At 32.4% G+C, this 25130-nt stretch overlaps 2 protein-coding genes across 4 annotated transcripts; one reads left to right on the plus strand and one right to left on the minus strand.

Moving 5' to 3' along the window:
- Window positions 1–1572: 1572 nt before the first annotated feature.
- Window positions 1573–17342, minus strand: LOC134707244 (beta-lactamase domain-containing protein 2-like). 2 transcript variants are annotated; one of them, XM_063566848.1, is made up of 8 exons: window positions 17137–17342; window positions 14322–14513; window positions 13903–14002; window positions 11107–11212; window positions 10664–10786; window positions 9117–9301; window positions 7839–8078; window positions 1573–6738 (listed from the first exon to the last, which is right to left on the minus strand). In XM_063566848.1, the coding sequence occupies exons 1-8, from the start codon at window positions 17277–17279 to the stop codon at window positions 6559–6561; spliced, it is 1269 nt and encodes a 422-aa protein (XP_063422918.1). In that variant the 5' UTR covers window positions 17280–17342; the 3' UTR covers window positions 1573–6558. The 2 variants fall into 2 exon arrangements, with proteins under 2 accessions (XP_063422918.1, XP_063422919.1); XM_063566849.1 differs by having other exon boundaries at window positions 1573–6734; window positions 7835–8078.
- A 2860-nt stretch (window positions 17343–20202) lies between these two features.
- Window positions 20203–24461, plus strand: LOC134707245 (uncharacterized). 2 transcript variants are annotated; one of them, XM_063566850.1, is made up of 3 exons: window positions 20203–20284; window positions 22882–23161; window positions 23934–24461. In XM_063566850.1, the coding sequence occupies exons 2-3, from the start codon at window positions 22895–22897 to the stop codon at window positions 24204–24206; spliced, it is 540 nt and encodes a 179-aa protein (XP_063422920.1). In that variant the 5' UTR covers window positions 20203–20284; window positions 22882–22894; the 3' UTR covers window positions 24207–24461. The 2 variants fall into 2 exon arrangements, with proteins under 2 accessions (XP_063422920.1, XP_063422921.1); XM_063566851.1 differs by having other exon boundaries at window positions 20239–20289.
- Window positions 24462–25130: the final 669 nt, after the last annotated feature.

The following is a 25130-nucleotide window of genomic DNA, read 5'->3' on the forward strand; positions in this document are numbered from 1 at the left end:
TGATAATGAACGCCATACTACTTTCCAAATTGTACAATAATACAAGACTAACAAAGGCCAGAGGCTCCTGACTTGGGACAGGCGGGGTTAAACATGTTTGTGAGATCTCAACCCTCCCCCTATAGCTCTAACCAATGTAGAAAAGTAAACGCATAACAATACGCACATTAAAATTCAGTTCAAGAGAAGTCCGAGTCTGATGTCAGAAGATGTAACCAAAGAAAATAAACAAAATAACAATAATACATAAATAACAATAGACTACTAGCAGTTAACTGACATGCCAGCTCCAGACTTCAATTAAACTGACTGAAAGATTATGATTTCATCATATGAACATCAGGCACAATCCTTCCCGTTAGGGGTTTAGTATCATACCATCATAACATATATGAGAAGAACATAACCCGTGTTATGTCAACAACTGTTTTTAGAATAAATGTGTTTAGTTCCGACGCAAAGACCTTATCAGTGACTCAATATTAACACCAAAATATGCAATCTTTAATGACTTGACAACAGTATCGTAATTATATCCCTTCTTAATAAGTCTATTCAAAGGTTTTGTAAGTTTCTGAGGTGAATACTGACACCTTTGTGCTTTATAAAGAATATTTCCATAAAAAATTGGATGTGAAATACCTGAACGTATAAGAAGTCTGCATGTTGAGCTATATTTACGAATGATGTCTTTATAAGTTTATACCGATGATAAAATTTAGTAAATGTTTTGACTAGTTTGTTATATCGAAAACCCTGGTGTAATAATTTTTCAGTAATACATAAATTTCTCTCGTTAAAATCTAAAACATTGTTACATACACGAGCGAATCGTACAAGTTGAGATATATAAACACCGTAAGATGGTGACAAGGGAACGTCACCATCTAAAAACGGATAATTAACGAAAGGAAATGAAAAATCATCCCTTTTATCATAAATTTTAGTATTCAGCTTTCCGTTAGTGATATAGATATCAAGATCGAGGAAAGGAAAGGGCAGTTGTCGTTGTTAGTATTAGCTTTATTTAAAGTAAGTTCAGCAGGATAAATTTCATTAATATACATACTGAAGTCGTCATTATTGGGAGCCAAAATATCATCCAAATATCTAAAAGTATTATTAAATTTGTTTATCAGATGTTGTTTTGATGGGTCTTTGCTTATTTTCGTCATAAATTGTAACTCATAACAATACAAAAAGAGGTCCGCAATAAGTGGTGCACATTTAGTCCCCATTGGAATAGAATTTTTTAAATACTAAGGCTTTTCTACCTTAGGAATCGATTCCCTTGGCTGTATCTAGAAAAAAAACCGTTTAGGAATGTTTGGTACTCAATGCTCTTCAACTTTGTACTTTACTTCGCCTTTTCTGCATTTTTAGATTCGAGCGTCACTGATGAGTTTTTTGTAGACGAAACGAGCGGTTGCAAATACAAAATTTCAATTCTGGTATCTATGATGAGTTTATTTACTACAATACTTCAATTATAAAATAAAAATAAAAACTATGTTTCAATTATTTTTTTATTCAAAACTTTGAATCACACAAAGATATTTTTCCATTTCACAAAATACTCATACTAAAACTGTATACATAATAAATCAAAAACATTCTCTGAAACAACATAGCACACTTTAATCGCATGGAGAGTGTAAGTCAATTTACATTCAAGAAAAAATGAAAACACATACAATACGCTTTGCTAAAAAAATGTACAATTCAAATATGTAAAAGCTTAACCTAGCACCATGGCGGAGGAACACAGTCATTATACTTACATCCTGTGTTAGACTAAAAGATTCAAATAATCATGATTGTCGATATATGACCGCCAAACCTGGTAACTTATAATAAACACCTGGAAAAAATATCGCTCCACCCTGATTTTTCACAAACTCCAAATATATAATATATTTTCGTCTCCCTTTTCGACCTTGAGTTAAAGTGTTTTTTTAATGCTTTCTCTCTTTTATATATAAAAATCAAACTATTCAAAACAAGAACTTTCCTGTGTGTAGACATTGCGACTGAAGGTAAAAGAATAACACATATTAGGTATCGACCAAATAAAGGTTCAAAAACATTTTATAATAATGTCAATGAAATAATAGACAACATGTTAACTATTAACAAGTTTTTCTGACCGAAGATTGTAATTAAGTCCGCATCAAGCATGAGATACTTGTATCAATAAGGAAGTAATCAGCGAGCAATAGAAACGTTCCTTGAACTTATTGAAACCTGTGATCTCATTGATTCCTTCGAGAATTTAACCTGATATAAACAAAAAATATAAGTGGAGAAAACTAGAGGCTCTCAAGAGCCTGTGTCGCTCACCTGTTACTGTATTTACTGATGTCGGTCATCTTGGTTGGTAGGTGGGGTCATTAGACACTTTTTTTTTAAATAGATACCATAGTAATGATTGTGGCTATGTTTAGTTTATTATGGCCCATAGTTTTAGAAAAGAAGATTTTTGTACAAGTTACAAAAATGACGAAAAGTTGTTCAAAATTGACTATAAAGGGCAATAACTCCTTAAGGGGTACTCTTACAATTTTTATCATGTTGACTTTTTTGAAGATCCTACTTTGCTGAACAAAATTGCTGTTTACAGTTTATCTCTATCTATAATAGTATTCAAGATAATAACCAAAAACTGCAAAATTTCCTTAAAATAACCAATTCAGGGGCAGCAACCTAACAACGGGTTGTCCGATTCATCTGACCTGATTAACAATTTTTCTCCCTGTCAGATTTGCTCTCAATGTTTTGGTTTTAAAGATATAAGCCAAAATATACATTTTACCCCTGTGTTCTATTTTTAGCCATGGCCGCCATCTTGGTTGGAAGGCCAGGTCACCGGACACATTTTTTGAACTAGATACCCCAAGGATGATTGTGGCCAAGTTTGGTTAAATTTGGCCCAGTAGTTTCAGAGGAGAAGATTTTTGTAAAAGTTTACGGACGACGGACGATGGACGACGGACGACGGACGCCAAGTGATGAGAAAAGCTCACTTGACCTTTCAGGTCAGGTGAGCTAAAAATAGACCGACCAATGAAAAAGGCTAGCATTGTTTTTTTTTTAATGTCATCTCAAGAGTTTCTTTTGAAAAATGCATATAAAAGGGAAAAAACATATATAAATATGTATATATCTGATCATTCACCAATTGTTAACATTATAAAATAAGTGATTTCAATTTCGGAAAGGGTCAAATATTTGGAATAGTAGTCTATGGTATGATTAAGTATATATATTAAAATTGTTCATGAAAAAATAACAAAACATAAAAGATCAATATGCACCTTTAGTATATAATAGACACTCCTAGATCAATGATTGCTTAATTTCACAATTATTAAAAATTGAAACAACTGATCTTAGAAAATGTGTTGACAAAAATAAAAAGTAAAATCTTTCATTAACATCCTATGAAAAAGAATGAAAAATTAAAAAGGTAAATACCCTCATAATTGAGATGGAATTATAAAAGACACAAAGGGTTTTGAAAAACTTGTTCAAAAGAAATCATAAAAACAAATTTTATGACCAGTAGAAATGCAAGGTCATAACGTCTTTAAAAAATCATTGGATAGAAGAAATAGAAAAATCCGCGAAAAGCTTCCTTAATTTAGGAAAACAATTAAAACATTTCAAAGACTACTTAACAATAAATGTATCTGCTTAATCAATCATATTAGCAGAATCCAAAACGTCTATAACGATTAATATTTAAGAAAAAAACAATAGAACAAATTAAACTTTTTATCCAATTTTTGTATTTGGTGTCTCCAAAATCCGGGAAAACTACTTATTTCGAATTAACAGTATGTAGCCATCCAAAGAATGAAAATTAACAAAAAGTCAAAGATCATGAATATGTTCCGGACCATATGAGTATCTGGACCATACGCGTATGGTCATGACCATATGGGTATATACTCATATGGTCCGACCATACGCGTATGGTCGGACCGTACGCGTATGGTCGGGGTAATCAACACGTATACTTTTAAACTCTTCATTATGTGTGACTCTTCTGGCTGTTACGTCACTTAAATGTCATTTTATTCTATATTAAAATCAAACTTATAAAAAAACAGTTTCACACAGTTGATATTACTTACTACATGTAAGTACAATAGTCATAAAAATATCAAAAGTGTATGTTTCTTTATTTTTTTCTATTCTTTGTTTCTATATTCTATTTTAAACTTAATTATAAGACCGGTACAATAGCATTTAAGAGCCATGAACTAGCTACTGCCTTTATTTAATTTGATCTGTGATATTCATTTTACGATATTGGAAATCTAGAGTTTCTTAAAACACCGTAGACACATCGGAATTGTCCGAGTCGATATCACTGCACGCAGCCAAAACAAACAATCGCAGAAAAGCTACATGTATGGTAACGTGTGGATGTCATTCTATGTATACAAAAGCAAACACGAATACAATTAGCGATGTAAACTAAGATCAACTGACTGTGGCATCAATATTTAATGTTTATGTAGCTTTTGAAATGTAAAACTAATACGTATTATTTCTATTGTATATTTGAAAAAATACCTATATGGTCCAAATGCTCATATGGTCCGGCCTGTTAATAACCAAACGAGTATAATACTCATATGGTCCGACCATACGCGTACGGTCGGACCATACGCGTATGGTCGGACCATATGAGTATACGCATATGGTCATGACCATACGCGTATGGTCCAAATACTCATATGGTCCGGAACAAATACACAAGTGGGTTTTTTACCACGACCTATGCGAAAATAACAAACTTCTTAAAGTCATATGAAACGAGTGAGTGGTGAAAAATACTGTTTGTCCAATTCTTGAACCAATGCATCATAAACTTAGTCCTCTGTGCACGATTTTATCATTATTTTCGCAAATATATCATTTAATCGTTAATTATTTTTTTTCTCATTGTTTGTTATGATTTAAAAAATATGGCTCCTCATTAAATGCCGTGTTTTGAAGCCGAGTTTTACCGATTGTCATCGTTTAGTAAACAAAGCACAAAAAGCATTGGTATTGATCACGTGTTGCATGCATAATCATATATTTGTTTATTTCAATGACAAATCTATGCGTATTGTGGTCACCGGATTTTTACGAGGAGGGTTATGCTCGGGTCACTATGCAAACGGAAAATATGTCGGCGAATTGCTTCTTGGAAGCAAGCAATTAAAAATAAGTAAACTTCTTCTAAATGTGGACAAATTAAAGAATTTTCCTCAGAAAAAAGTATATGTACATAAGTTGTATAATGAAAACTATCCATTTAGTTATAAAAAAACATATGCATATATTTTTTTTAATATGAGGTTTCTTATGACTTTAAGGCAAAATACTATTAGTTTCGCTCTCACCCCATATGGTATTTACTGACCCCATATATACCGTATAAGGGCACTAGCACACTATGTAACAAAATGTATCTTACCGACTATCTTCACGTGTGAAATTTAGACTAGTCACCTCTCAAAATGAGCAAGTCTTCAATACTGTTGGCATTAAGAAACTACTTCCATTGATCCTACAAAAACAGATGCCAACAATAACAACTTGCTGGGTTTAAATGTGTTTTATGAATTTATTTCAATTTCAAACATGAATTTCTTCGTCTGTTGAAACCTTTAAGATTTTTTCTCAATACCGACTAGTTTTTATAAAGGGACGTAACACCACTACTTACCGTGAACGAAATGAGCCACACCTCCCTTGTAACCTAATATGAAATATAAAGCGACGTAACACCACTACTAACCGTGTGTGATATAAGATCCGCCTCCCTACTAACCTAATATGAAATATGCACGATATTCACGCGGACGCTTAATATAACCAATCATATTCATAGAAATATATAGGAAGTAAGATAAATTATGTTACATTTCAAAAATGACAAAAATGCAATTGTTTAAATGAATACATATAAATTAATGTGTTGAAAATTGTAGCTGCTGAAATAAAAAAACAACATATTGGTATAACAGTAAATGGAATGTAAAATCATGCAATCACAAACTATCTACTGACTGTGCATTATCGTACATCGGATACAGCTGTTGCAAATACAAAATGTACAATTTCTGAATCTAGAGCTATCTGGGTAATATCTTCAAATCACACATCATTTACAACGTACAGCACTATGGACCATGATGGACATGATATATAATGTGACATTATTTTCATTTTGGAATTTTATCAATAAAATTACCCACAGGACTTTATTAAAGATTTTCATAAAGTTAACTGCATAGGAATGGTTCATTAACAACATACAGTACAACACAGCAATATACAGTACACTAAAGTAATACTATCCTCATGACATATAACTGTTGTACAGTTTAAAAATGCTCATAATATTGCCGTTTTATAAATAACTAAATACAATAATCAAATGTAATCACAGATAGTACATTGTTTACTAGTATAAAAAGTATAAAAAAAGATATATGTGTATATAATAGACGAACTTCTTTTTTTTATATAAGAGATTCTGTTTATCATTATAATATCTTATCTCTTGTATTGTTCTAAAGCTTTGTAGAACTGTCTTTGTAAGGCCAGAAACTTTGGATCATTTCCAACTCCATATACAGAAAGATCATTTGTCAGATAGGCCATTCCAATGTTGTCTTTAACATCTGAAAATCCCATCTGTCCGCCATAACCAGGATGACCATAGCAAATATCTCCCTACAAACAATGGATTAATATTTAAGAAAGGGGAGCAATTAATATGCCCACATCCTTTTTTGGGGCTTTAATATCAAGGGTGCCAGTGCTTTTTATTTCTGTACATATATCCCTCTCCAATTATGCTATTTAATTTACACTAAGTTGTATTCATTTTTCAGGTTTTGCGTTAAAAAAGTACATTTCCTTATTTCTACAATAATACTTTGGCATTGATTCATAGTCAACTAATTCTAACATAAGCTATATATTTGAAAACGCTTCACATAGTTAAGCATGCACGCACAAATATATAAATTTCATGTTGTTCTGATTTGTACTTTCTGTGAAAATTAGACGAAGATTTCATATATAGATATAGGAAGATGTGGTGTGAGTGCCATGAGACAACTCTTCATACAAATAACACTTTATAATAGTAAACCATTATAGGTCAATGAACGGCCTTCAACACGGAGCCTTGGCTCACACCGAACAACAAGCTATAAATGGCCCCAACATTACTAGTGTAAAACCAATCAAACGGGAAAACCAACGGTCTAATATATATAAAAAAAAAAACGAGAAACAAGAAACACGTATAAATCACATAAGCAAACGACAACTTCTGTACTCAGATTCCTGACTTAGGACAGTTGCAAACAGTTGCGGCGGGATTTAACGTTTTAACAGTACCAAACCTTCCCTCTTTTTCAAAACAATAGTATAACATCACAACATAGAAAAACACACGATAAAATATCAATTGGAAGGCTAAACTCAATCAAAAAACCTAAATTAACAGGTGTAAGAATAAACATGTATACGGTAAACAGGAAGTTCATCAGCTGTATATAGCGATTTTTTGGTATAGCATATTCTTGAATCTTGGTGTAAAAATAAAGAAGCTCTGTGGTTCTACCGAAACAAGAATTTGGTTCTGGGTTGGACGTTTGGACGGCAGTATATCTTTTATCAGTTTATTCATTTCCTTTGGAATGGAGGTATAAATATATTCGACAGCAATTCAATTTTCAAATACTCGAAATGACAATCTAAATGAAGCAGGTTTGACGTAAAATATTGATTATAGCATCGTTTAAACATCTCTGATTACTTACCTCAGTGTTGTGATATTCTGCTAAACCTCGTCCTAGTACCTCATATTCTCCAAGGTCTAAAGTAAGACCAGAGATGATTGGAGAAAATAGTGTACGTATGGTTTCCAATGACAATAGAGTTTTCCCCTTGTCTTTCCCACCATTTGCCAGGATTCCATATAACTTAGCCAATGATCTTGCATTGCCATGACCGTTAAAAGACGAAAGTGGCACACACCTTCGCGCAGGATCATTAGTAATCTAAAATTATAAACAAGATTCGACACTTAATGTCTCGCCTGATGTACCTACTCTTCCAAAATCAATGACCTCTTCAACTTACATCACTTAACTGGTCAAAAGAAATATGTGCCCTCGGTCATATACGAAAAATGCATGGTGAACTATACTTGTTAATTTCTGTGTCATTTTGGTCACTGGTGGAGAGTTGTCTCTTTCATAAAAAAAAACATACGACGTGGGAGAACAATTGGAACAGCCCTAACAATAACTTCATATTTTATCACGGTTGTGTACTCAAAGTGTTTGAAGGACGTCATGTTAGAATTAGACATAACTTTATAACAGTGTCCACTGCCACATTGTGTGTTACTTAGTCGGCCGATACGAGCACCAAATGTTATGCAAGTACTTCAAGATTTTCTTCATTTGAAAATCATTCATTGTTATCCAGTCATGATGTACTGATGTACAGTAGTTGTCGTTTGTTTATGTAATTTATACTTGTTTCTCGTTTCTCGTTTTTTTTATATAGATTAGACCGTTGGTTTTCCCGTTTGAATGGTTTTACACTAGTAATGTTGGGGCCCTTTAGAGCTTGTTATTCGGTGTGAGCCAATGCTCCGTGTTGAAGGCCGTACATTGACCTTTAATGGTTTACTTTTTTAAATTGTTATTTGGACGAAGAGTTGTCTCATTTGCACTCACACCACATCTTCCTATATCTATGGTTACCTTGAAGACCTACTTCATATGTTATTGTATTACCAATGCTATTTCAACTGATCGGGACAGTCTATTTGAAGATGTGTGTGATAAGGACGACTGCCGTTATAGTTATTATTGAATTATAATCACCTATCAGTGTCACCAAACACATATACAAAAGAACTGAGTGTATGCTATGGGACGAATAACTGGAAACTTCATTGGTGAGTTCATCCCAAAACTCCTATCAATAGGTAGAATGGTCTTTAATAAGAGAACTTCTTAAACCCCGTCCAGAGAAGTGAAATAAATCTATTAATAACTGTCGGTTAAAATAGCCATGATACTTACTGGGTCTATCATAACTCGTGTCCCTTTAGTCGCAATGCTATCTGGATACCTCAGGAATATCCATAGTCTTCTCCACAGTGACGGTGTAAATATTAACTTTGCAACGTATTTAGTAACAGTAACTAACTCAAATCTTGCAGTACGGTAAATTTCGCATTTTGGTAGGCCAATATATAATTCTAAATCTATCAAAACACAAAATGATCATAAATGAAAAAAACAATTATGTTTTGTACGTAAAATTAGTGCTAAGGAAACGTTATTACTATCGTACTTCAAAATTATAAAAATAATAAAGAAAACAAGCGTCACCCTATAAAAATAGATAAAATATATTCATCTGGTTAACATTTTTACATAGTAGAAGACGATTACGTTCCGGTTTCACTCTTTTGGAGTTCATGTTCATCCCTCGATTTGCCACTCACTAATCGATTCACGACATTTGAACATTGGTAAACTTCTGTTGCCTTTATTTTAGTTTTTTGGATTTAGTTTTAGGCAAAAATTATAAGTACATGTTCACCTTCCATTTTTTTTTATTCAACAAAATATTGCACGCTGTAAACAATTTATTTCACTAGTCCAGCATTCTAGAGAAGAGTCTCTTTACTTGTTTACAAGACATCTACGGTTACTCTCTGGTTATTATTATAACATTACAATACTTACACTTAATCATAATATTTCATTTAACAAGTATATATGAAAGTTTTTATCTAGCTTGTTTGATAAAAATAGTTTCCGGAAAAAGTTCTAAATTTCTCTTCTCAATCTACTAGTATTGTATTGAAAGCTCTTCCTGGTTTGGAAATTACCAGTTCTAATAGCGACTCAAAATATGATCATAAGCTATTCACAGTAGTTGTACATGCATTCTATTCAATTATAGATCTATCTTATAAAAGGGTAATTAATAGTATCCATGGAGGTATACATGTTGCCTATATAGTTTTTTCAGTAATCCAATTCAGTACAAGGAGAAGTTAAAGTATACCTTTTTTTAATCCAATATGCAACACAATTATGCAAACGTAGCTTTAAATCATTACTGAAAAATATAAATTTTGGTATGGATGTTTTGAGAAAATGTAGTTTTTGGGTACAATGATTAGAGTATTTCACATGAAAACCTTTCGCAATATGATGTTTCGACTCTAGATGTATCCCTTTTGGTATGATTACACGACGGGTGCCGCATGTGGAGCAGGATACCCTTCCGAAGCACCTGAGATCACCCCTAGATTTTGGTGGGGTTCTTGTTGTTTATTCTCTAGTTTTCTATGTTGTGTCATGTGTACTATTGTTTTTCTGTTTGTCTTTTTCATTTTTAGCCATGGCGTTGTCAGTTTGTTTTAGATTTATGAGTTTGACTGTCCCTTAGGTATCTTTCGTCCCTCTTCTATTTCATTGTTTTGTACCAACGTTTTTTTATTACTATTATTAGGTAAAATCCACATTAAAAATATCTTTTCTACAGAGTTGAGATATTTGTTCTTCAAAAACTCCACTATTTAATAAAATACAAACGTTAAAAAAATATTTACTAAATGGTTCCGCTATTTCTTCTATAAGCAACCTGTCAACTCTTCTCTTCTGTGGATCAGCCAGTTGTAACAGTTGGTCAATATAAAATCCGAAAGTAATACCATGATAAGCAAAACCTGTGCCTATTGATAAATACATCGAATTGTTACTTGGGTTGTTACAAATTTTGCAATACTCAATCATATCAATATTGTAATTCATATTATATTTGACCATTTTCAATAACAAGAATATATATTTCCTTGCAGGTGAGTGGGAAAAATTCATAATGAAATATGCATCATTCCCTTTACTTTTAAATGAAGGAAAGTCGAAACAAGGAAGAGTAATGAGATCGAAGAAAATATGTAGATTTAATTGAATTCAAAGTACAATTACAATATCAAATTACAAACTTGCATCTAGATATTACATGTTTTTTTTTATTTTTGTCAACTCTTACCTGGCGGCCATTTTGGACGTTCATCCCCTAGTGTTTTTCTCAACTTTTCTGGATCCGATACCACATCGTTTAAAGTTAATTTTTCATCCATGTAAGAAAGTCCAGCCTATAAACATTATAATACAATATTTTCTTTTTCTAAAGTTAAAAGTGGAACACATCTCTAAAAATATCCAAAGGTAAAAGTATAAATGACAAAAAAAATTCTATACAATGAATTAATTTTGTATCGGAGAATTCAACACCCTAATCTAAGGTCCTGTCACTGTCATGATCTTTAAATTAAGTTAGTTTGGTTCAATCGCATTCGTGATAGCATCACTCAAAGAAAACACTGATAGGAAACACTTAGTCTCAGAAATCTTACCAGTTTGTGGAGAAATGTAAACTTTTTATTCACGTCTTGCTTGCATGATGCTAATGTGATCCCATAGGAATGTCGACTATCTGAGTATAACAACTATTTTTATACTAGTATCAACTATGTTGTAAGTAAATGAACTCAACTGAACCTTTTATTAAAAAGGGGTTTTTGTATTTTTCTTCAAACGGGTCTTCACATCTATGATAATATTTTTTTTCTATGAAACAAAGATGGGCGAAATATTTCAATACCTTTTTAGTGAGGAATAATGTTTAAACGGATAATATTTCCAATTTCTAATTACTAGTGCAGAATGGTATTTGAGTTTGTGTACCCTTACAGATCTTCGGCGTCTTTTAGGCTCACAAACAGATCTTCATGCAGGTTCTCATAGACTTCATGTCTGATTCATACAACCCTTTTATACATTGGATACATTGCCACGTCCTTGAACATTACTACATCGAGAGTAGCAGTTCAGGTGATGTTCCCGAAAACAATATCTTGACAATATAAGGTCTGTCCACTCACCTACTTGTTTCCATATTCGTATATCATGATTATTCATAGAACTAAAATATTCTATAAAAATGTTGTCTTATGAAGTTATGTCTACCAAATGCTATTTTTTTCATCCTTCTTCTGTTAACATCTTTTCTGTCAGCCACCAAATCCGAACTTCAGAGTTTATGTAAAACTGAATCACTCGGACATAATGTTAAGGATAAAGAGACATGTATTTAATTTTTCTTAAGAAGACATGTTTGAAATTTGCCTGATGTCTGATTATATCCAGTATGTGATGAGCAGTTATTCCTCATGTTTGACCTTCCAAAGGAATATAAAACAGACCTGTGATTTTCAAAATATTGTTTTGATGACAAAATATTTGTTATGTGGTATTTAGTGGTCTAAGAATACTTGAGTATGAATAGTTTTTAGTTCTAAGTTGTATCAATGAACTCTCAGATTTTAACCATCTTCTTTTTTTTCTCATTTCGTTCATTGATAGAATATATTCAAATTTCAAAGTTATGTTTCAATATAATTGATTTAGGTTCGTGTCTTAAAGATTTGGTTTAAAATTGCAATATCATAATTTAAAAGGTGGCCATTCGAGTAAATTGTGAAATTGTGCTGGATTAGTCAGACCAAGGTGAGTGACAAAGACTCTTTAGAACCTCTAGTTGTTTTTGCCAAAAATATATCATTAGTAAGGGAAAGTTTTATAAATGCATTAGAGATGATGGTTGCAGAATATTTTCTTTTACATAAGAAGGAATTTTAGTCATGATTAATTTAAAAGGTCCCTCATTGCCGGAATCAATGTCATCCGGACCACTCTGGTACTAGAAAGATTTAGATTTGAGCTTTTATATTTGTTTATAGATATAGGAAGATGTGGTGTGAGTGCCAATGAGACAACTCTCCATCCAAATAACAATTTAAAAATTAAACCATTATAGGTTAAAGTACGGCCTTCAACACGGAGCCTTGGCTCACACCGAACAACAAGCTATAAAGGGCCCCAAAATTACTAGTGTAAAACCATTCAAACGGGAAAACCAACGGTCTAATCTATATAAACAAAACGAGAAACGAGAAACACGTATATATTACATAAACAAACGACAACTACTGTACATCAGATTCCTGACTTAGGACAGGTGCAAACATTTGCAGCGGGATTAAACGTTTTAATGGGCCCAAACCTTCTCCCTTTTTCTGAAACAATAGCATAACATCACAACATATAAAAACATACGATAAAATATCAATTAGCAGACTTAACTCAATCAAAAAACGTATGATTACACAAAGAACGAATAAATTTGATCTGCGATATCTGAATACAAATGCACAGTTAATTAAATATTAGAGACAAACAGTCATGACCAAAAGGCTATCAAATAAATTCAAACACACTGAGAAATATTTAACCAATCAATGTTCACTTTAGAAAAAAACCGTCTTTTTATAATCTTGAAGTTTATACAAATGTTGTAAGAATAAGTGAAAAATTGAAGATATTACAAATAATCAAAGCTGGTATACAGCCAAGATCCATATAAATAAAAAATGACAAAAAAGCATTATAAACAGTATCAACAGGTCGAATTAACAAGAAAATACGATTTGAGAGTACTCGCAGTTACTGACAGATAGTTAAAAGCCAAAACCAATTAATAGTAAAAAATCATGCATCAGAGACTAAAATCGACTTGTCCTTTTTTCTTTCATAGACTGTAGTGTTTAATTATTCTGACGTCTTGGAATGCTTGAGTGTAATTATTTTAGTGTTTGATGTGAAGCCTTCTTACGATCAATGACGGATCTATAACTGTTAAAATTGAAATACTATCAGCAGACGACATGATTATCTAGATACCATGACTTACAAAACAGTTAAATGTAGAGGAAACAATCCTTACCTGATGACTTAACAACATCTCTACCGTAACATTCTGTTTACCATTAGACTCAAACCCAGGCCAGTAATGTGATACTAGTTCTTTGTAATCTAAATGTCCTCTGAAAACAAACAAAAATATGAATAAACTAAATTTAAAGACTTCCATTTTCGATGCTCAAGATATTAATAACAGTTTCCTCCTTACAGTGAAGCATACATAAATATATATAACACAATTTTACAGTTTTATTCAAATGAAAGATTTCGGGGATTGTGATGTTTAGTATAATTGGATAATCGCCTCTTTATTTATTTCATTTTCTTATCAGTATTACTGTCCTTCTTCTTTTTCAGGGGACCAGGCTAATGATATTCACATACAAATTTCAAAAATTCTGAGAACTAAACTTTGACGCTTGGTGCATTTTAAAAACTTACTGGTCTACAAGTTTGGCCGCAAGTATGGCTGCTACTCCTTTTGTGGTGGAAAACAGCGTGGCTAGAGTATCGTTCTTCCATCTCTGGTGAGAATCTCTGTCAGCATAGCCTCCCCACAAATCTATCACTAACTCCCCTTTATAATACACAGCGAAGTTGCCTCCTTTCTCTTTATGATTTTCTACTTGTTTCCTGCAATTGAAACATTTTAAAATTAATTGAAACATTTTTAAACTAATAAAAATAAAAAAATACTTCATTCTTTTTCTTACTGAAAGTAAGCTTTACTCTGAAACGCTGGTGATGCTTTTGTCCGATTTTAGTTAATTAGATTTCATTCTGTGTTTTTGTTAGATGTATTTCTATTTGTATCAGTCTGATAAGTTCAGCCTTTTTCAACTGATTTTTATAGTTCGTTTTAATGTTGTGCTGTTACACAACTGTCCCAGGTTAAGGGAAGGGTTGGGATATCGCTTACATGATTAACCCCGCCTCATTCTGTATGTATGTAACTGTCCCAAGTCGGGAGCATGTAATTCAGTGGTTGTCATTTGTTGCTGTGTTACTTAATTGGGTTTCGTTCATTTATTGTACATTAAAGATACATGACTGTTCACGCTTCGCATACAACGCTACATTAATTAGGCCGTTAGTTTTCTCGTTTGAGTTGTTTTACATTTGTGATTTTGGGGCCTTTCATAGCGGACTATGCGATATGTGCTTTCGTCATTGTTTGGAAGCCGTTCGGTGACCTATAGCTGTTAATTTCTGATTAATTTTGGTATCTAATTAAGAATTGTCTCATTTTAATCATCCCACATCTTTTTATATGAGCTGTAACGTCTGTGTGCAGTTATTTTACAAGACAAACCGTTAACATCGAACCAAGTGTATAGAACTGTAGAATTCGATCAGAATTCATATCTGTTTAGTAAGTTTTCAACTACGAAAGGGTCAAGTATCCACATTTTGCTGACCTTATGATTGAAGATTTATTGCCTTAGTTTTTGTTTGTTGTCGTGATTTGTTTCTTCTCAAACGATTTATGAGATCTGTACATGGGTAAAAGATTGTCGTCTTAATTCATATAAATCAATAGAAAAGAAATTGCATGTTATCAACAATTTGACAAGGACCATAAAAACTAGTTTGTCACATAAGAAAATTGTAGGTCCTTTTATATAAATGATATATATTATGCATTTATTCTATACATTGGTAGATCTATATTTTAAATTGATATTATCTCTAAAATATTGAAAACAACCCGTTATTAATTTCTTGCGTCCGAAGCGCTTTTCTGGATTTACCTTCACCAGGAACGCTCAAAGCCAAACATTTGAAATCCGAAGATGTATAAGTACCGAAACCGTTGGAGAGCTGTATGTCAAAAATACCTAAAATAAATAGCCAAATTCATCTAAAGCCAACTTTGCCTGAGGGAGTTGAAACCTTAGTTTCTTGATAATTTATAAATTTATAAACGGACAATTTTAGAAAAGTTTGTTTAATCATGTCAGTACCGAAATACTGTAAGGTATCATTGTTTCGATATTCAGATGCAGTTTAGCGACAACCACTTTACATTGTATAGTGTAGGAAACCTAGATAATGCTGACGAGAAAAGACATTAATTACATAGTACGTACTCGGTTAAAGAAAGTTAAAATGTATAAATATAAAAAAGAAATGTGGTATGATTGCCAATGAGACAACTGTCCACAAGAGACCAATATGACACAGACATAAACATTAACAATTATAGATCACCGTATGGCCTTCAACAATGAACAAAGCCCATACCGCATAGTCAGCTATAAAAGGACCCGATAAGACAATGTATTTAACAATTCAAACGAGAAAATTAACAGCCTTATTTATGTAAATAAAAAATGAAAGAAAAACAAATATGTAACACATAAACTGCAAACGACTGACAACCACTAAATTACAGGCTCATGATAAAGCCTAGTTGATGGAGTGGTGTAGGGCGATATATACAACACAGGCAGTGTAACCACCATGTCACAATAGCAGGGGTCGAAATCCTTTAAAGAGAACAAAATAAATCATTGTTATTTTAGTTCCTTTTCATGTTTTGGAATTTAGTATGACGAATATTTTTACTGAACTATTACACACTTTTATTTAGGGTATAGTGAATTAACCTCAGGAACTGCCATAAAGATGTATAAACGCCATACCTATACAAATTAAGGTACCTCACCTTGAATACTAGTATGCTATGTTTGGGATCACTGCTAACAACAGTAAATCCATTAACTAGTAAACAGGAGAAGATAACTTTAACAGGACCCTAGCTCTGGGACGAAACTGATTCAACAAAGTGAGTTGGGAACTACTAGAAAACAGGACGGCAAGGAGCAAATAACTTTTCTCCAAAATTGTACATAATGTTCTTAAATTTCTTGTTTGCCACAATATGGCGGTCTCAAAGATATATTTTCTAATCAAAGTGGGGTTGTAAAACCTCTACGCCCCTTTTTAATCCATTGCTGCTTCACACGTAGTTTCTTATAGCTATCAGTATTTACACTTAAAAATGAGTTTACTACAAAACAGATAAAAGTGAAGTTAAAAACTGATTAATGAATGGAATGGAAGTGATATGATTTACAGTATCATGTGACACAGGCACTTGTTTCTGTCAATATGGGGATTTACTATCCATACCAGTACCAAAAAAAACACTTTTTTTGGTACTGGTATGGATAGTAAATCCCCATATTGACAGAAACAAGTGCCTGTGTCATGTGAGTATGTATCATGATAGTATTAGGAAAAGCCGGCTTACCTAAATAATTCTGCAACAGATCTAAACTCTGGAAGAAAGAATCCCTCTACGACTGGTGGAAGATCATCTTCAAAAATGTTCTTAAAATAGTATAAAATAAATGCCAAAATAGCAATAAACACGTTTTTTTTCCCTGTGAACATATTTACTTTGACAACTAGAAAAGTGTCAGTATATAGAACGGAATTATATGTAGCCACCAAAGACGGAAATGAGATTATACTGATTCCGTGCAGATAAATAACTAATATATGACCTAATATAAATCATCGAATGTAGCATATTTGAACACTGCATATGGTCCTGTTCTTCGTAGATTATTATTCTGTATCTGATACCGTGCCCGATACAAAAATGTAAGTACTTTTTTTCCTTATCCTTGTTCTTCTTCTCAGTTCTACATTTCTTTTCTTCTACTGATTCAATCATTTGATAAACATTTTGATTAATCATTTGACTAAGTACAATTATACTATCATTTTATTGTATTCTTTTTATTGAGTAAGATATTTTTTAAATGATAAAAAAAAACACTATTTTTAGTCATATTTATGAGGTCGTTATCTTTACACGTACGAACTTAACTTGAGGTCTTTAGGTCCTTTTGCTTTTCTGTATGGAAATACTGTACATGTTATGTCCGATTTCTATAACATTCCATTGAATTTGGCAGTTGTAGGAAATTAATCTTAGTACATTTTATAAGAGTGAAAAAAACTGAGCCATAAACATATACATCTTGTGTGCTTCAAAGCACGATTCTTATTCTTTTTTATTATTTGGGGTATTTATAGTGAAATATTTTTTGGAAACTTGAGAGGACACGTTTACCATAAAAGCTTCTAAGTGGGAAAAAAGGGTAACATTGGTAATCACCATGTACTCAATGACATCACGGTTATGTGAAATGTTCAGTGCAGTACTGGACAGGATTAAAGTTTACGTATGCCAAGCAGTTATTTTTAATTTGAATCAAAGGTATAATAAATTTAAAAAAAATGAAAAAAATGCAAATTTAACAATGATTTTTAGGGGGAAACAATGTTGGCATTAACAGACAATAGACAATATTTATTAGCACAAACACATTTACATCAATGTTCATGGACAATTAAAAAAAGAACACAAACAAAACTTAGATTGCATATTAAAAGAAATACAAGTTATACAGATAAAATTGAGAATGGAAATGGGGAATTTGTCAAAGAGACAACAACCCGACCAAAGATAAAAACAACAGCAGAAGGTCACCAACAGGTCTTCAATGAAGCGAGAAATTGCCGCACCCGGAGGCGTCCTTCAGCTGGCCCCTAAACAAATATATACTAGTTCAGTGATAATGAACGCCATAATAATTTCCAAATTGTACACAAGAAACTAAAATTAAAATAATACAAGACTAACAAAGGCCAGAGGCTCCTGACTTGGGACAGGCGCATATATTCGGCGGGGTTAAACATGTTTGTGAGATCTCAACCCTCCCCCTATACCTCTAGCCAATGTAGAAAAGTAAACGCATAACAATACGCACATTAAAATTCTGTTCAAGAGAAGTCCGATGTTCTCAATAAAAAAAAAAATCATTGATATATTTTATGGTGATTTTTATAATGCCTGGTAGACTGCTATTTAAAAGTGCAGTCAAATGCTTCAGTGTTATAGCGGACTGCAATTTAATAAAATTGAAATTAAGTTTTTTATTGATATTTTGTATATAGGTATCCCGCAATGATGTATAGCATGGACAAATTGAGAAGAAATGGTATTCATCCTCAATTTCTTTTCTGTTACAGGATACGCAAATGCGTTTACTTCTTTCAATGTTGGTATAACGCCCTCTTTCAATTGCTAGGGAATAGGCACTTAGTTTAAATTTACAGAAAACTGATCGGTCAGTTTTGAGTTTACTTAAATCAATATATGGGGGCCTTTTTCTAATTCTTTTAGTATGACAAAAGAAATTTAATTTTTCACATTTATTGATATAACAATTTATAATTTGATAAGACTGGTCAAAGATTCTTTGTTGCATGGATAGTATTTATGTGATATTCTAAATTAATAGTATCAAAAGTGAGATGACCAAAACCTAATTTATTAAACCAGTCTTTTACAATGTTAACCCATTTACTTGTTTTCTCTACAATATTATATATTTAATGGACTAAAGTGTTAGACGAGTTCACAATGTGATTTAGAAATTTTATAGCTGAAGGCTGGATTTTAAAGTACAAAGGGGTTCTGTTTGTCTCAGCTAAACAGGCCACATTTCTTGTTTTGCACTGTACTCCTAAAATTTCTTTAATAAATTTAATGTGTAAATGTTCAAATGGATCTGAATCTTTGAACACTTGGCTTATCCCCAAACTTCACTTCCTTAAAGGGTTATTGGAACAACTAATCAACTTGAGCAAATGACATGATTCGCGATTTAAAAAAAAACCAAACACACTTTTCACTCTTTTAGGTGCCATACCTAAAGTATTACGAGGAAATGGAATGGGGATATCAGTCTTCGCATTACATTAATTACTAATCGGTTATTTTCTCCTTGGTGTCAGGGACCCTAGGCTAACATATTTTTGTAGTTGCGCATCTTTTAAGATTGTCTCCGTGTTGTTATGTATGACATTTAGTCGCTTCCAGATTGCTAACCTACAACTATTAGATGATACTTAGTTATAATTTATGTTCTACTAAATTAACTTTTTTCGTTCTTTTTATAGATCTTTTATGTGAAGGTCCCTGGTCGATACAGTTCACCAGTCATAATGTTGTCACACATTAAACATCCCTTCCAGTCGCTTCAACTAAACTATTTAACTTAATAGATTTTAATAGGTTACTGGTATTGAAGTGTGAAGCCTAGAATATCAGGTTTGTCTAATTTCAAGTTGTTTTTTGTTTGTTTGTTTGTTTGATTTTTTGTTTCTATATTAGTATTATGATTGAGTGTAGTAGTACAATAAAGGATAGTAGTAGTTGTTGTAAAAAATATCAATCGATTACTGCATCAATCAAGTAATTTGCATCACTGATGATTTGCCAGTGAATTTCTGGATCGATCAGCTGAGTACGCATACACAATATGTATTTCCTGTTCTAAATTTATCTACTTTTTTCATATACACTACTCGCTTGTCATACGGTAAGGTAAACAATCATTCATAATTCTTATATACTTGAATGACTTATTACACGATATGTTTCTCGTTATCATGTAACCTCATGGCAGCAATTCTTATAGATTATGATTTTAACTCATTACATTTACAAAGATGTCCAGAAGTCAGTATATATAAGTCGCTAACAATTAAGTCATATATCTATCAAAGTAGAGAGTACATATAAAAATGAAAGCATACTAATCTGCATGATAACATCTGCATGACTTAAAGTGAGAGATCTTGGCAAGTTTTTAATACTAGAAATTCAATTTGTAACCGATTTTGTCTACCTAAATTTATTGTTGTTATACTTTTGACTTTTAAGATGTTATTGACCCTTTACTGACTTTAGATTGGTATAATCTCGGTGTTATCTCTCTTTGTTAAACTCCAATCAACGGCTTGATTGATTGTTGGAGGTTGAACGCCCTGTCGAGAATATTTGATACTTATTTAAAAAAAAAAAAAAGTCAAATAAAAAGATAGGAATTTTACAATATTGCAACACTGGACCACTTCTTGACCTCAGAAAGAGTTGGTGCCAGGTATTTAACGACTATTCTAAACACCTCGTAAAGCCAAACGGACGCCCCTTGTAACGGGGTTGTGGGGTAAAAATGTGTACACAGCTACATTAGTACAAGTAATCTTGATGTACAGTTTTAAAGATGTATATCAAATGTACATCTGTAAAGCTGTATATAAACTGTACATCTGTAAAGCTGTATATAAACTGTACATATGTAAAACTGTATATAAACTAAAATTGAGAATGGAGCTGGACAACAACCCGACCAAAGAGCAGACAACAGCAGAAGGTCACCAACAGGTCTTCAATGCAACGAGAAATTCCCGCACCGGAGGCGTCCTTCAGCTGACCCCTAAACAAATATAATTATACTCGTTCAGTGATAATGAACGCATACTAAACTCCAAATTGTACACAAGAAACTAAAAGTTAAAATAATACAAGACTAACAAAAGCCAGAGTCTCCTGACTTGGGACAGGCGCAAAATGCAGCGGGGTTAAACATGTTTATGACGGATCTCAACCCTCCCCCTATACCTCTAGCCAATGCAGAAAAGTAAACGCATAACAGAACGCACATTAAAATTGATTATTCTGTACATTTTTAAAACTGTATATCTCGAGCTGTATATAAACTGCAACTCTGTAAAAATCTACATCAACTGCACATTTTTAAATCTGTGTATAAGCTAAACATATAGATTCTACCACTGCATCTTATAATTGTGATACGCTATATATCCACAGTTATCATACAGTTTTACAGATGTACAGTTAATATACAGCTTTACATATGTACAGTTAATATACAGCTTTACAATTGTACAGTTAATGTTAACAGCTTTACATGTGTACAGTTTATAAACAGATTAACATATGTACATTTAATATGCATTTATAGAACTGTACATCAAGATTATTTGTACTAAAGTAGCTGTGTGTAAATTGGGTTACCCTCGGGAGACAGATGTAGTTTGGTATATTCTCAATAAGTGTTTTGCGTAAAATAAAATAAGCATCTGCGATTTCTTATGGGGAAAGTTAGTATTATGGAGGCCACTTTCTTGTTTATTAATTATGCCTACCACTTTTTTTTTACCTAGACTTTTTTGTGAAAAATCCCTAACTCATAGATAAAGTTGTATATTTGTTACTAGACAAAACACACACACACACACACACACACAAGAATTTATAACAGATATTAATACGTTTTTAATTTTAATCACGTGATTGGTACATGTTTATTTATTTTTTTATTTCATTCATGTATGAATGTAACTTTATACTCAAGAGGTTTATCGATACTCTATTTCCGATTCTACGCGAATGTTTAATTAAACCATACAACTTGCGGAAGTGATAATCTATAAACCTTTGCAATTATTAAGCCCCACATTTGTACTTATGTTTAAGACTTTTTCACCAAGGAAAATTGATATTTAGAGCACTTGAGCTTAGAAGTGACTCTCTTATACATCTGATGGAATTTGCACCACATATCTTTGATATTTTCTACTTTAAAAATTGAGAATGGGCATGGGGAATGTAGAGTCAACGGCCCGACCAAAGAGCAGAAAACAGCAGAAGGCCTCCAATGGGTCTTAAACTTCTGTCTGTTTTGTCGTGGTCTTTTATTTTTGGCATACGTGTATGCTTGTAACTTTTTGTTGTAAATAAAGAATTACATGTAAACATATATTGTGCATGCAATTCAGGATTGCCAGTCCGTATTGGAAATATTGGCCCTATATTTACATTTGATGTATATAATACAGCATTCAGAACAAGTCTGTATTCATGGTATTGAAAAAGTTGGATTATTTAATAAAAGTGTTCTGGTGTTTCTGTATTGGCACTGGTATAGATTCTCGGTCAGCTGTATTGGCCCTCGACACTACGGGTCTCGAGTTCAATACAGCAAACCTTGAATCTATACCAGTGCCAATACAGAAACAGCCAGTTAATAACACTATATTATCACATAACTGCATACACAATTCAAACAATATATAAAGCTAAACATGAATGTTTGTTTTTATTTTCAAGGTAAATAGAAGAGATGTTTTCTTTAATTGGAATATTAGCTTTCATTTTATTTGGACTGGAGTCTTTCCATTTCGTGGGACATTGCTTGATTATGTTCCGAGTTCGCCAGTTACCAAGAAAAGATTTCGTACGAATGCGGTTCTATTTCTTGGTTGATACATTAACTGTTTTCCTGTCTTCTTTTGTTGTTTTGGGAACGTTGCAGTGGTTAACAAGTATCCAGTTGATACAACATTTGTATTATTATCTTATGTGGGAAAAGACTGATACTGCTAAAAAGGTATACAAAAGTATATAATTTAATTAATTTTAAGTATCAGCGAGTATTACATGTAAACGTATATACACAATATATTATTAATATTTCGAAAATTACACAATATAATTGATTATAAATTGCCTCTTAACGAATCAAAGAGAAAAAGTTGGAGACAAATATACGACAAAGCAAAACACATAAACCATGTTAAGATCTTAAAACACAATCGACAAAGAGCTCAGTTGTGCAAAGATAAGGATTAACAAAAAGTTACAAATTTACCACACTTGGATGTTTCTTCTTAAGGTATGAATATAAATGAGAAAACTAGACGTAACGTCGTTTAATACCAAGTGACAAAGATGTGAACAATTACAGACCTGACCATTGTCTGTCGTCAACCATGAGGAATCCCATACCATAGATAATTGGCCAAGGAATGAGAAAACATTAAACAATTCAAAAGAGAAAATAAACGACATTGTTCTTTACTATATTTTTCTATAAAAATAGACGTAAAAAAAATATAACAGCAGATAGCAATTATCGACAATCATTAAATTACAGGATTCTAGCTTGATATAGACATTAAGAAAATGAGACGGGTTTTAGGTAAACAATTCAACTTACTGTTTATCTTCAGTTTAAAGAACATATCAAGGCATTCAATATAAAGAAAACAAACAACACAACATCGGCAACCATAACACAGAAACAATATGATTTCAATACGAATTCATAATACTTCAGAAAAGTGTGCAATTTCTATTGATAAGTGCCTTTGAAATTATAGATTGTAAGCTGGAGTTCTTTAGATTGGACTAGGAGTACAAAGTACGAAGAATGGCATATCTGGTCGATCATAGGCACATTATTTGACGTGTTTGTTCATATGGTTATGGGTATTTTGCTGTCCCAACAGCTCACAACAGTACAGATCATATCCTCACTATTAATCGCACAGTCATGGTTGATTTATGTTTTAAATGTTCCAAAGTATGCATGGAGCAGCCCTTGGGCAACCCCAGAGTGGGTGGAAAAAAGAATTAAGCCATTAGACAAGTAACTTATCTTTAAAATTTGATTTTAATACACGTGAGCTACAAAATATAAAACCACTACGAATATGATGAGAGGACATATTTATTTTTAAAATACTGATAATGAAGATAATTTTTGTTTCGCTAAATATGGTCGGAGAAATAACATTCATTAAACTAACGTTGACAAATTGTTGATTGTAACTATGATCCACTTGCCATTATTATTTTTTGCAATTTTATGTAAATAATTAATTTGTACAATAAAATTTTTATCCACATGTTTCTTATTGTGTTTTCGAATGCGCCGCTTCTAAATGCACTACTTTAATATTGTGTGTACTACAAACAATTTAAAAAAGGGCACAATTAAAACAATAATAAATCATACAATATCAATTTAGGTTACTAAAAGCAAGCTCAAAGTTCTTAATCTGCTGCCAGTACAGAAATTATGATTTCCTACACATTTACATCGGCCACTATGTTTCCGATTAGCTTTTATACAGCAAACGTTAAGAAGTTCCAAATACCAATATACTATGCAGTGCCGAATTATAGATAAATGTTGGAATAGTTTCAGTGCAGAAATGGTAAAGCAGATGAAATATTAAAACCGCGTGTTTCAAACTGACAGCACTGGAATATGACAGTTTTTTTTTCTCCATTCGTTTGATGTGTTTGGGCTTTTGATTTTGTCATTTGATAAGAGACACTTCGATTTGAAATTCCATGGAGTTCGGTATTTTTATCATTTTACTTTTTCACAATTATCTGACAACACCAGTGAAACTTTAACTTATTTAGCATGGGAAAACAAATGTGCGAATAGCCTTTCTTCATTTTGGAATATTCAATTTTAACAAATTGTTAAAACGAGCTAAACTATTTAAAAGTCGGAATGAGACTATTTTAGGAGATTTAGATTAGTGAGTTATTGCCTTAATGGC

The sequence above is a fragment of the Mytilus trossulus genome, chromosome 2 (assembly GCF_036588685.1).
Source record: "Mytilus trossulus isolate FHL-02 chromosome 2, PNRI_Mtr1.1.1.hap1, whole genome shotgun sequence".
Classification (NCBI taxonomy): Eukaryota; Metazoa; Mollusca; class Bivalvia; order Mytilida; family Mytilidae; genus Mytilus; species Mytilus trossulus.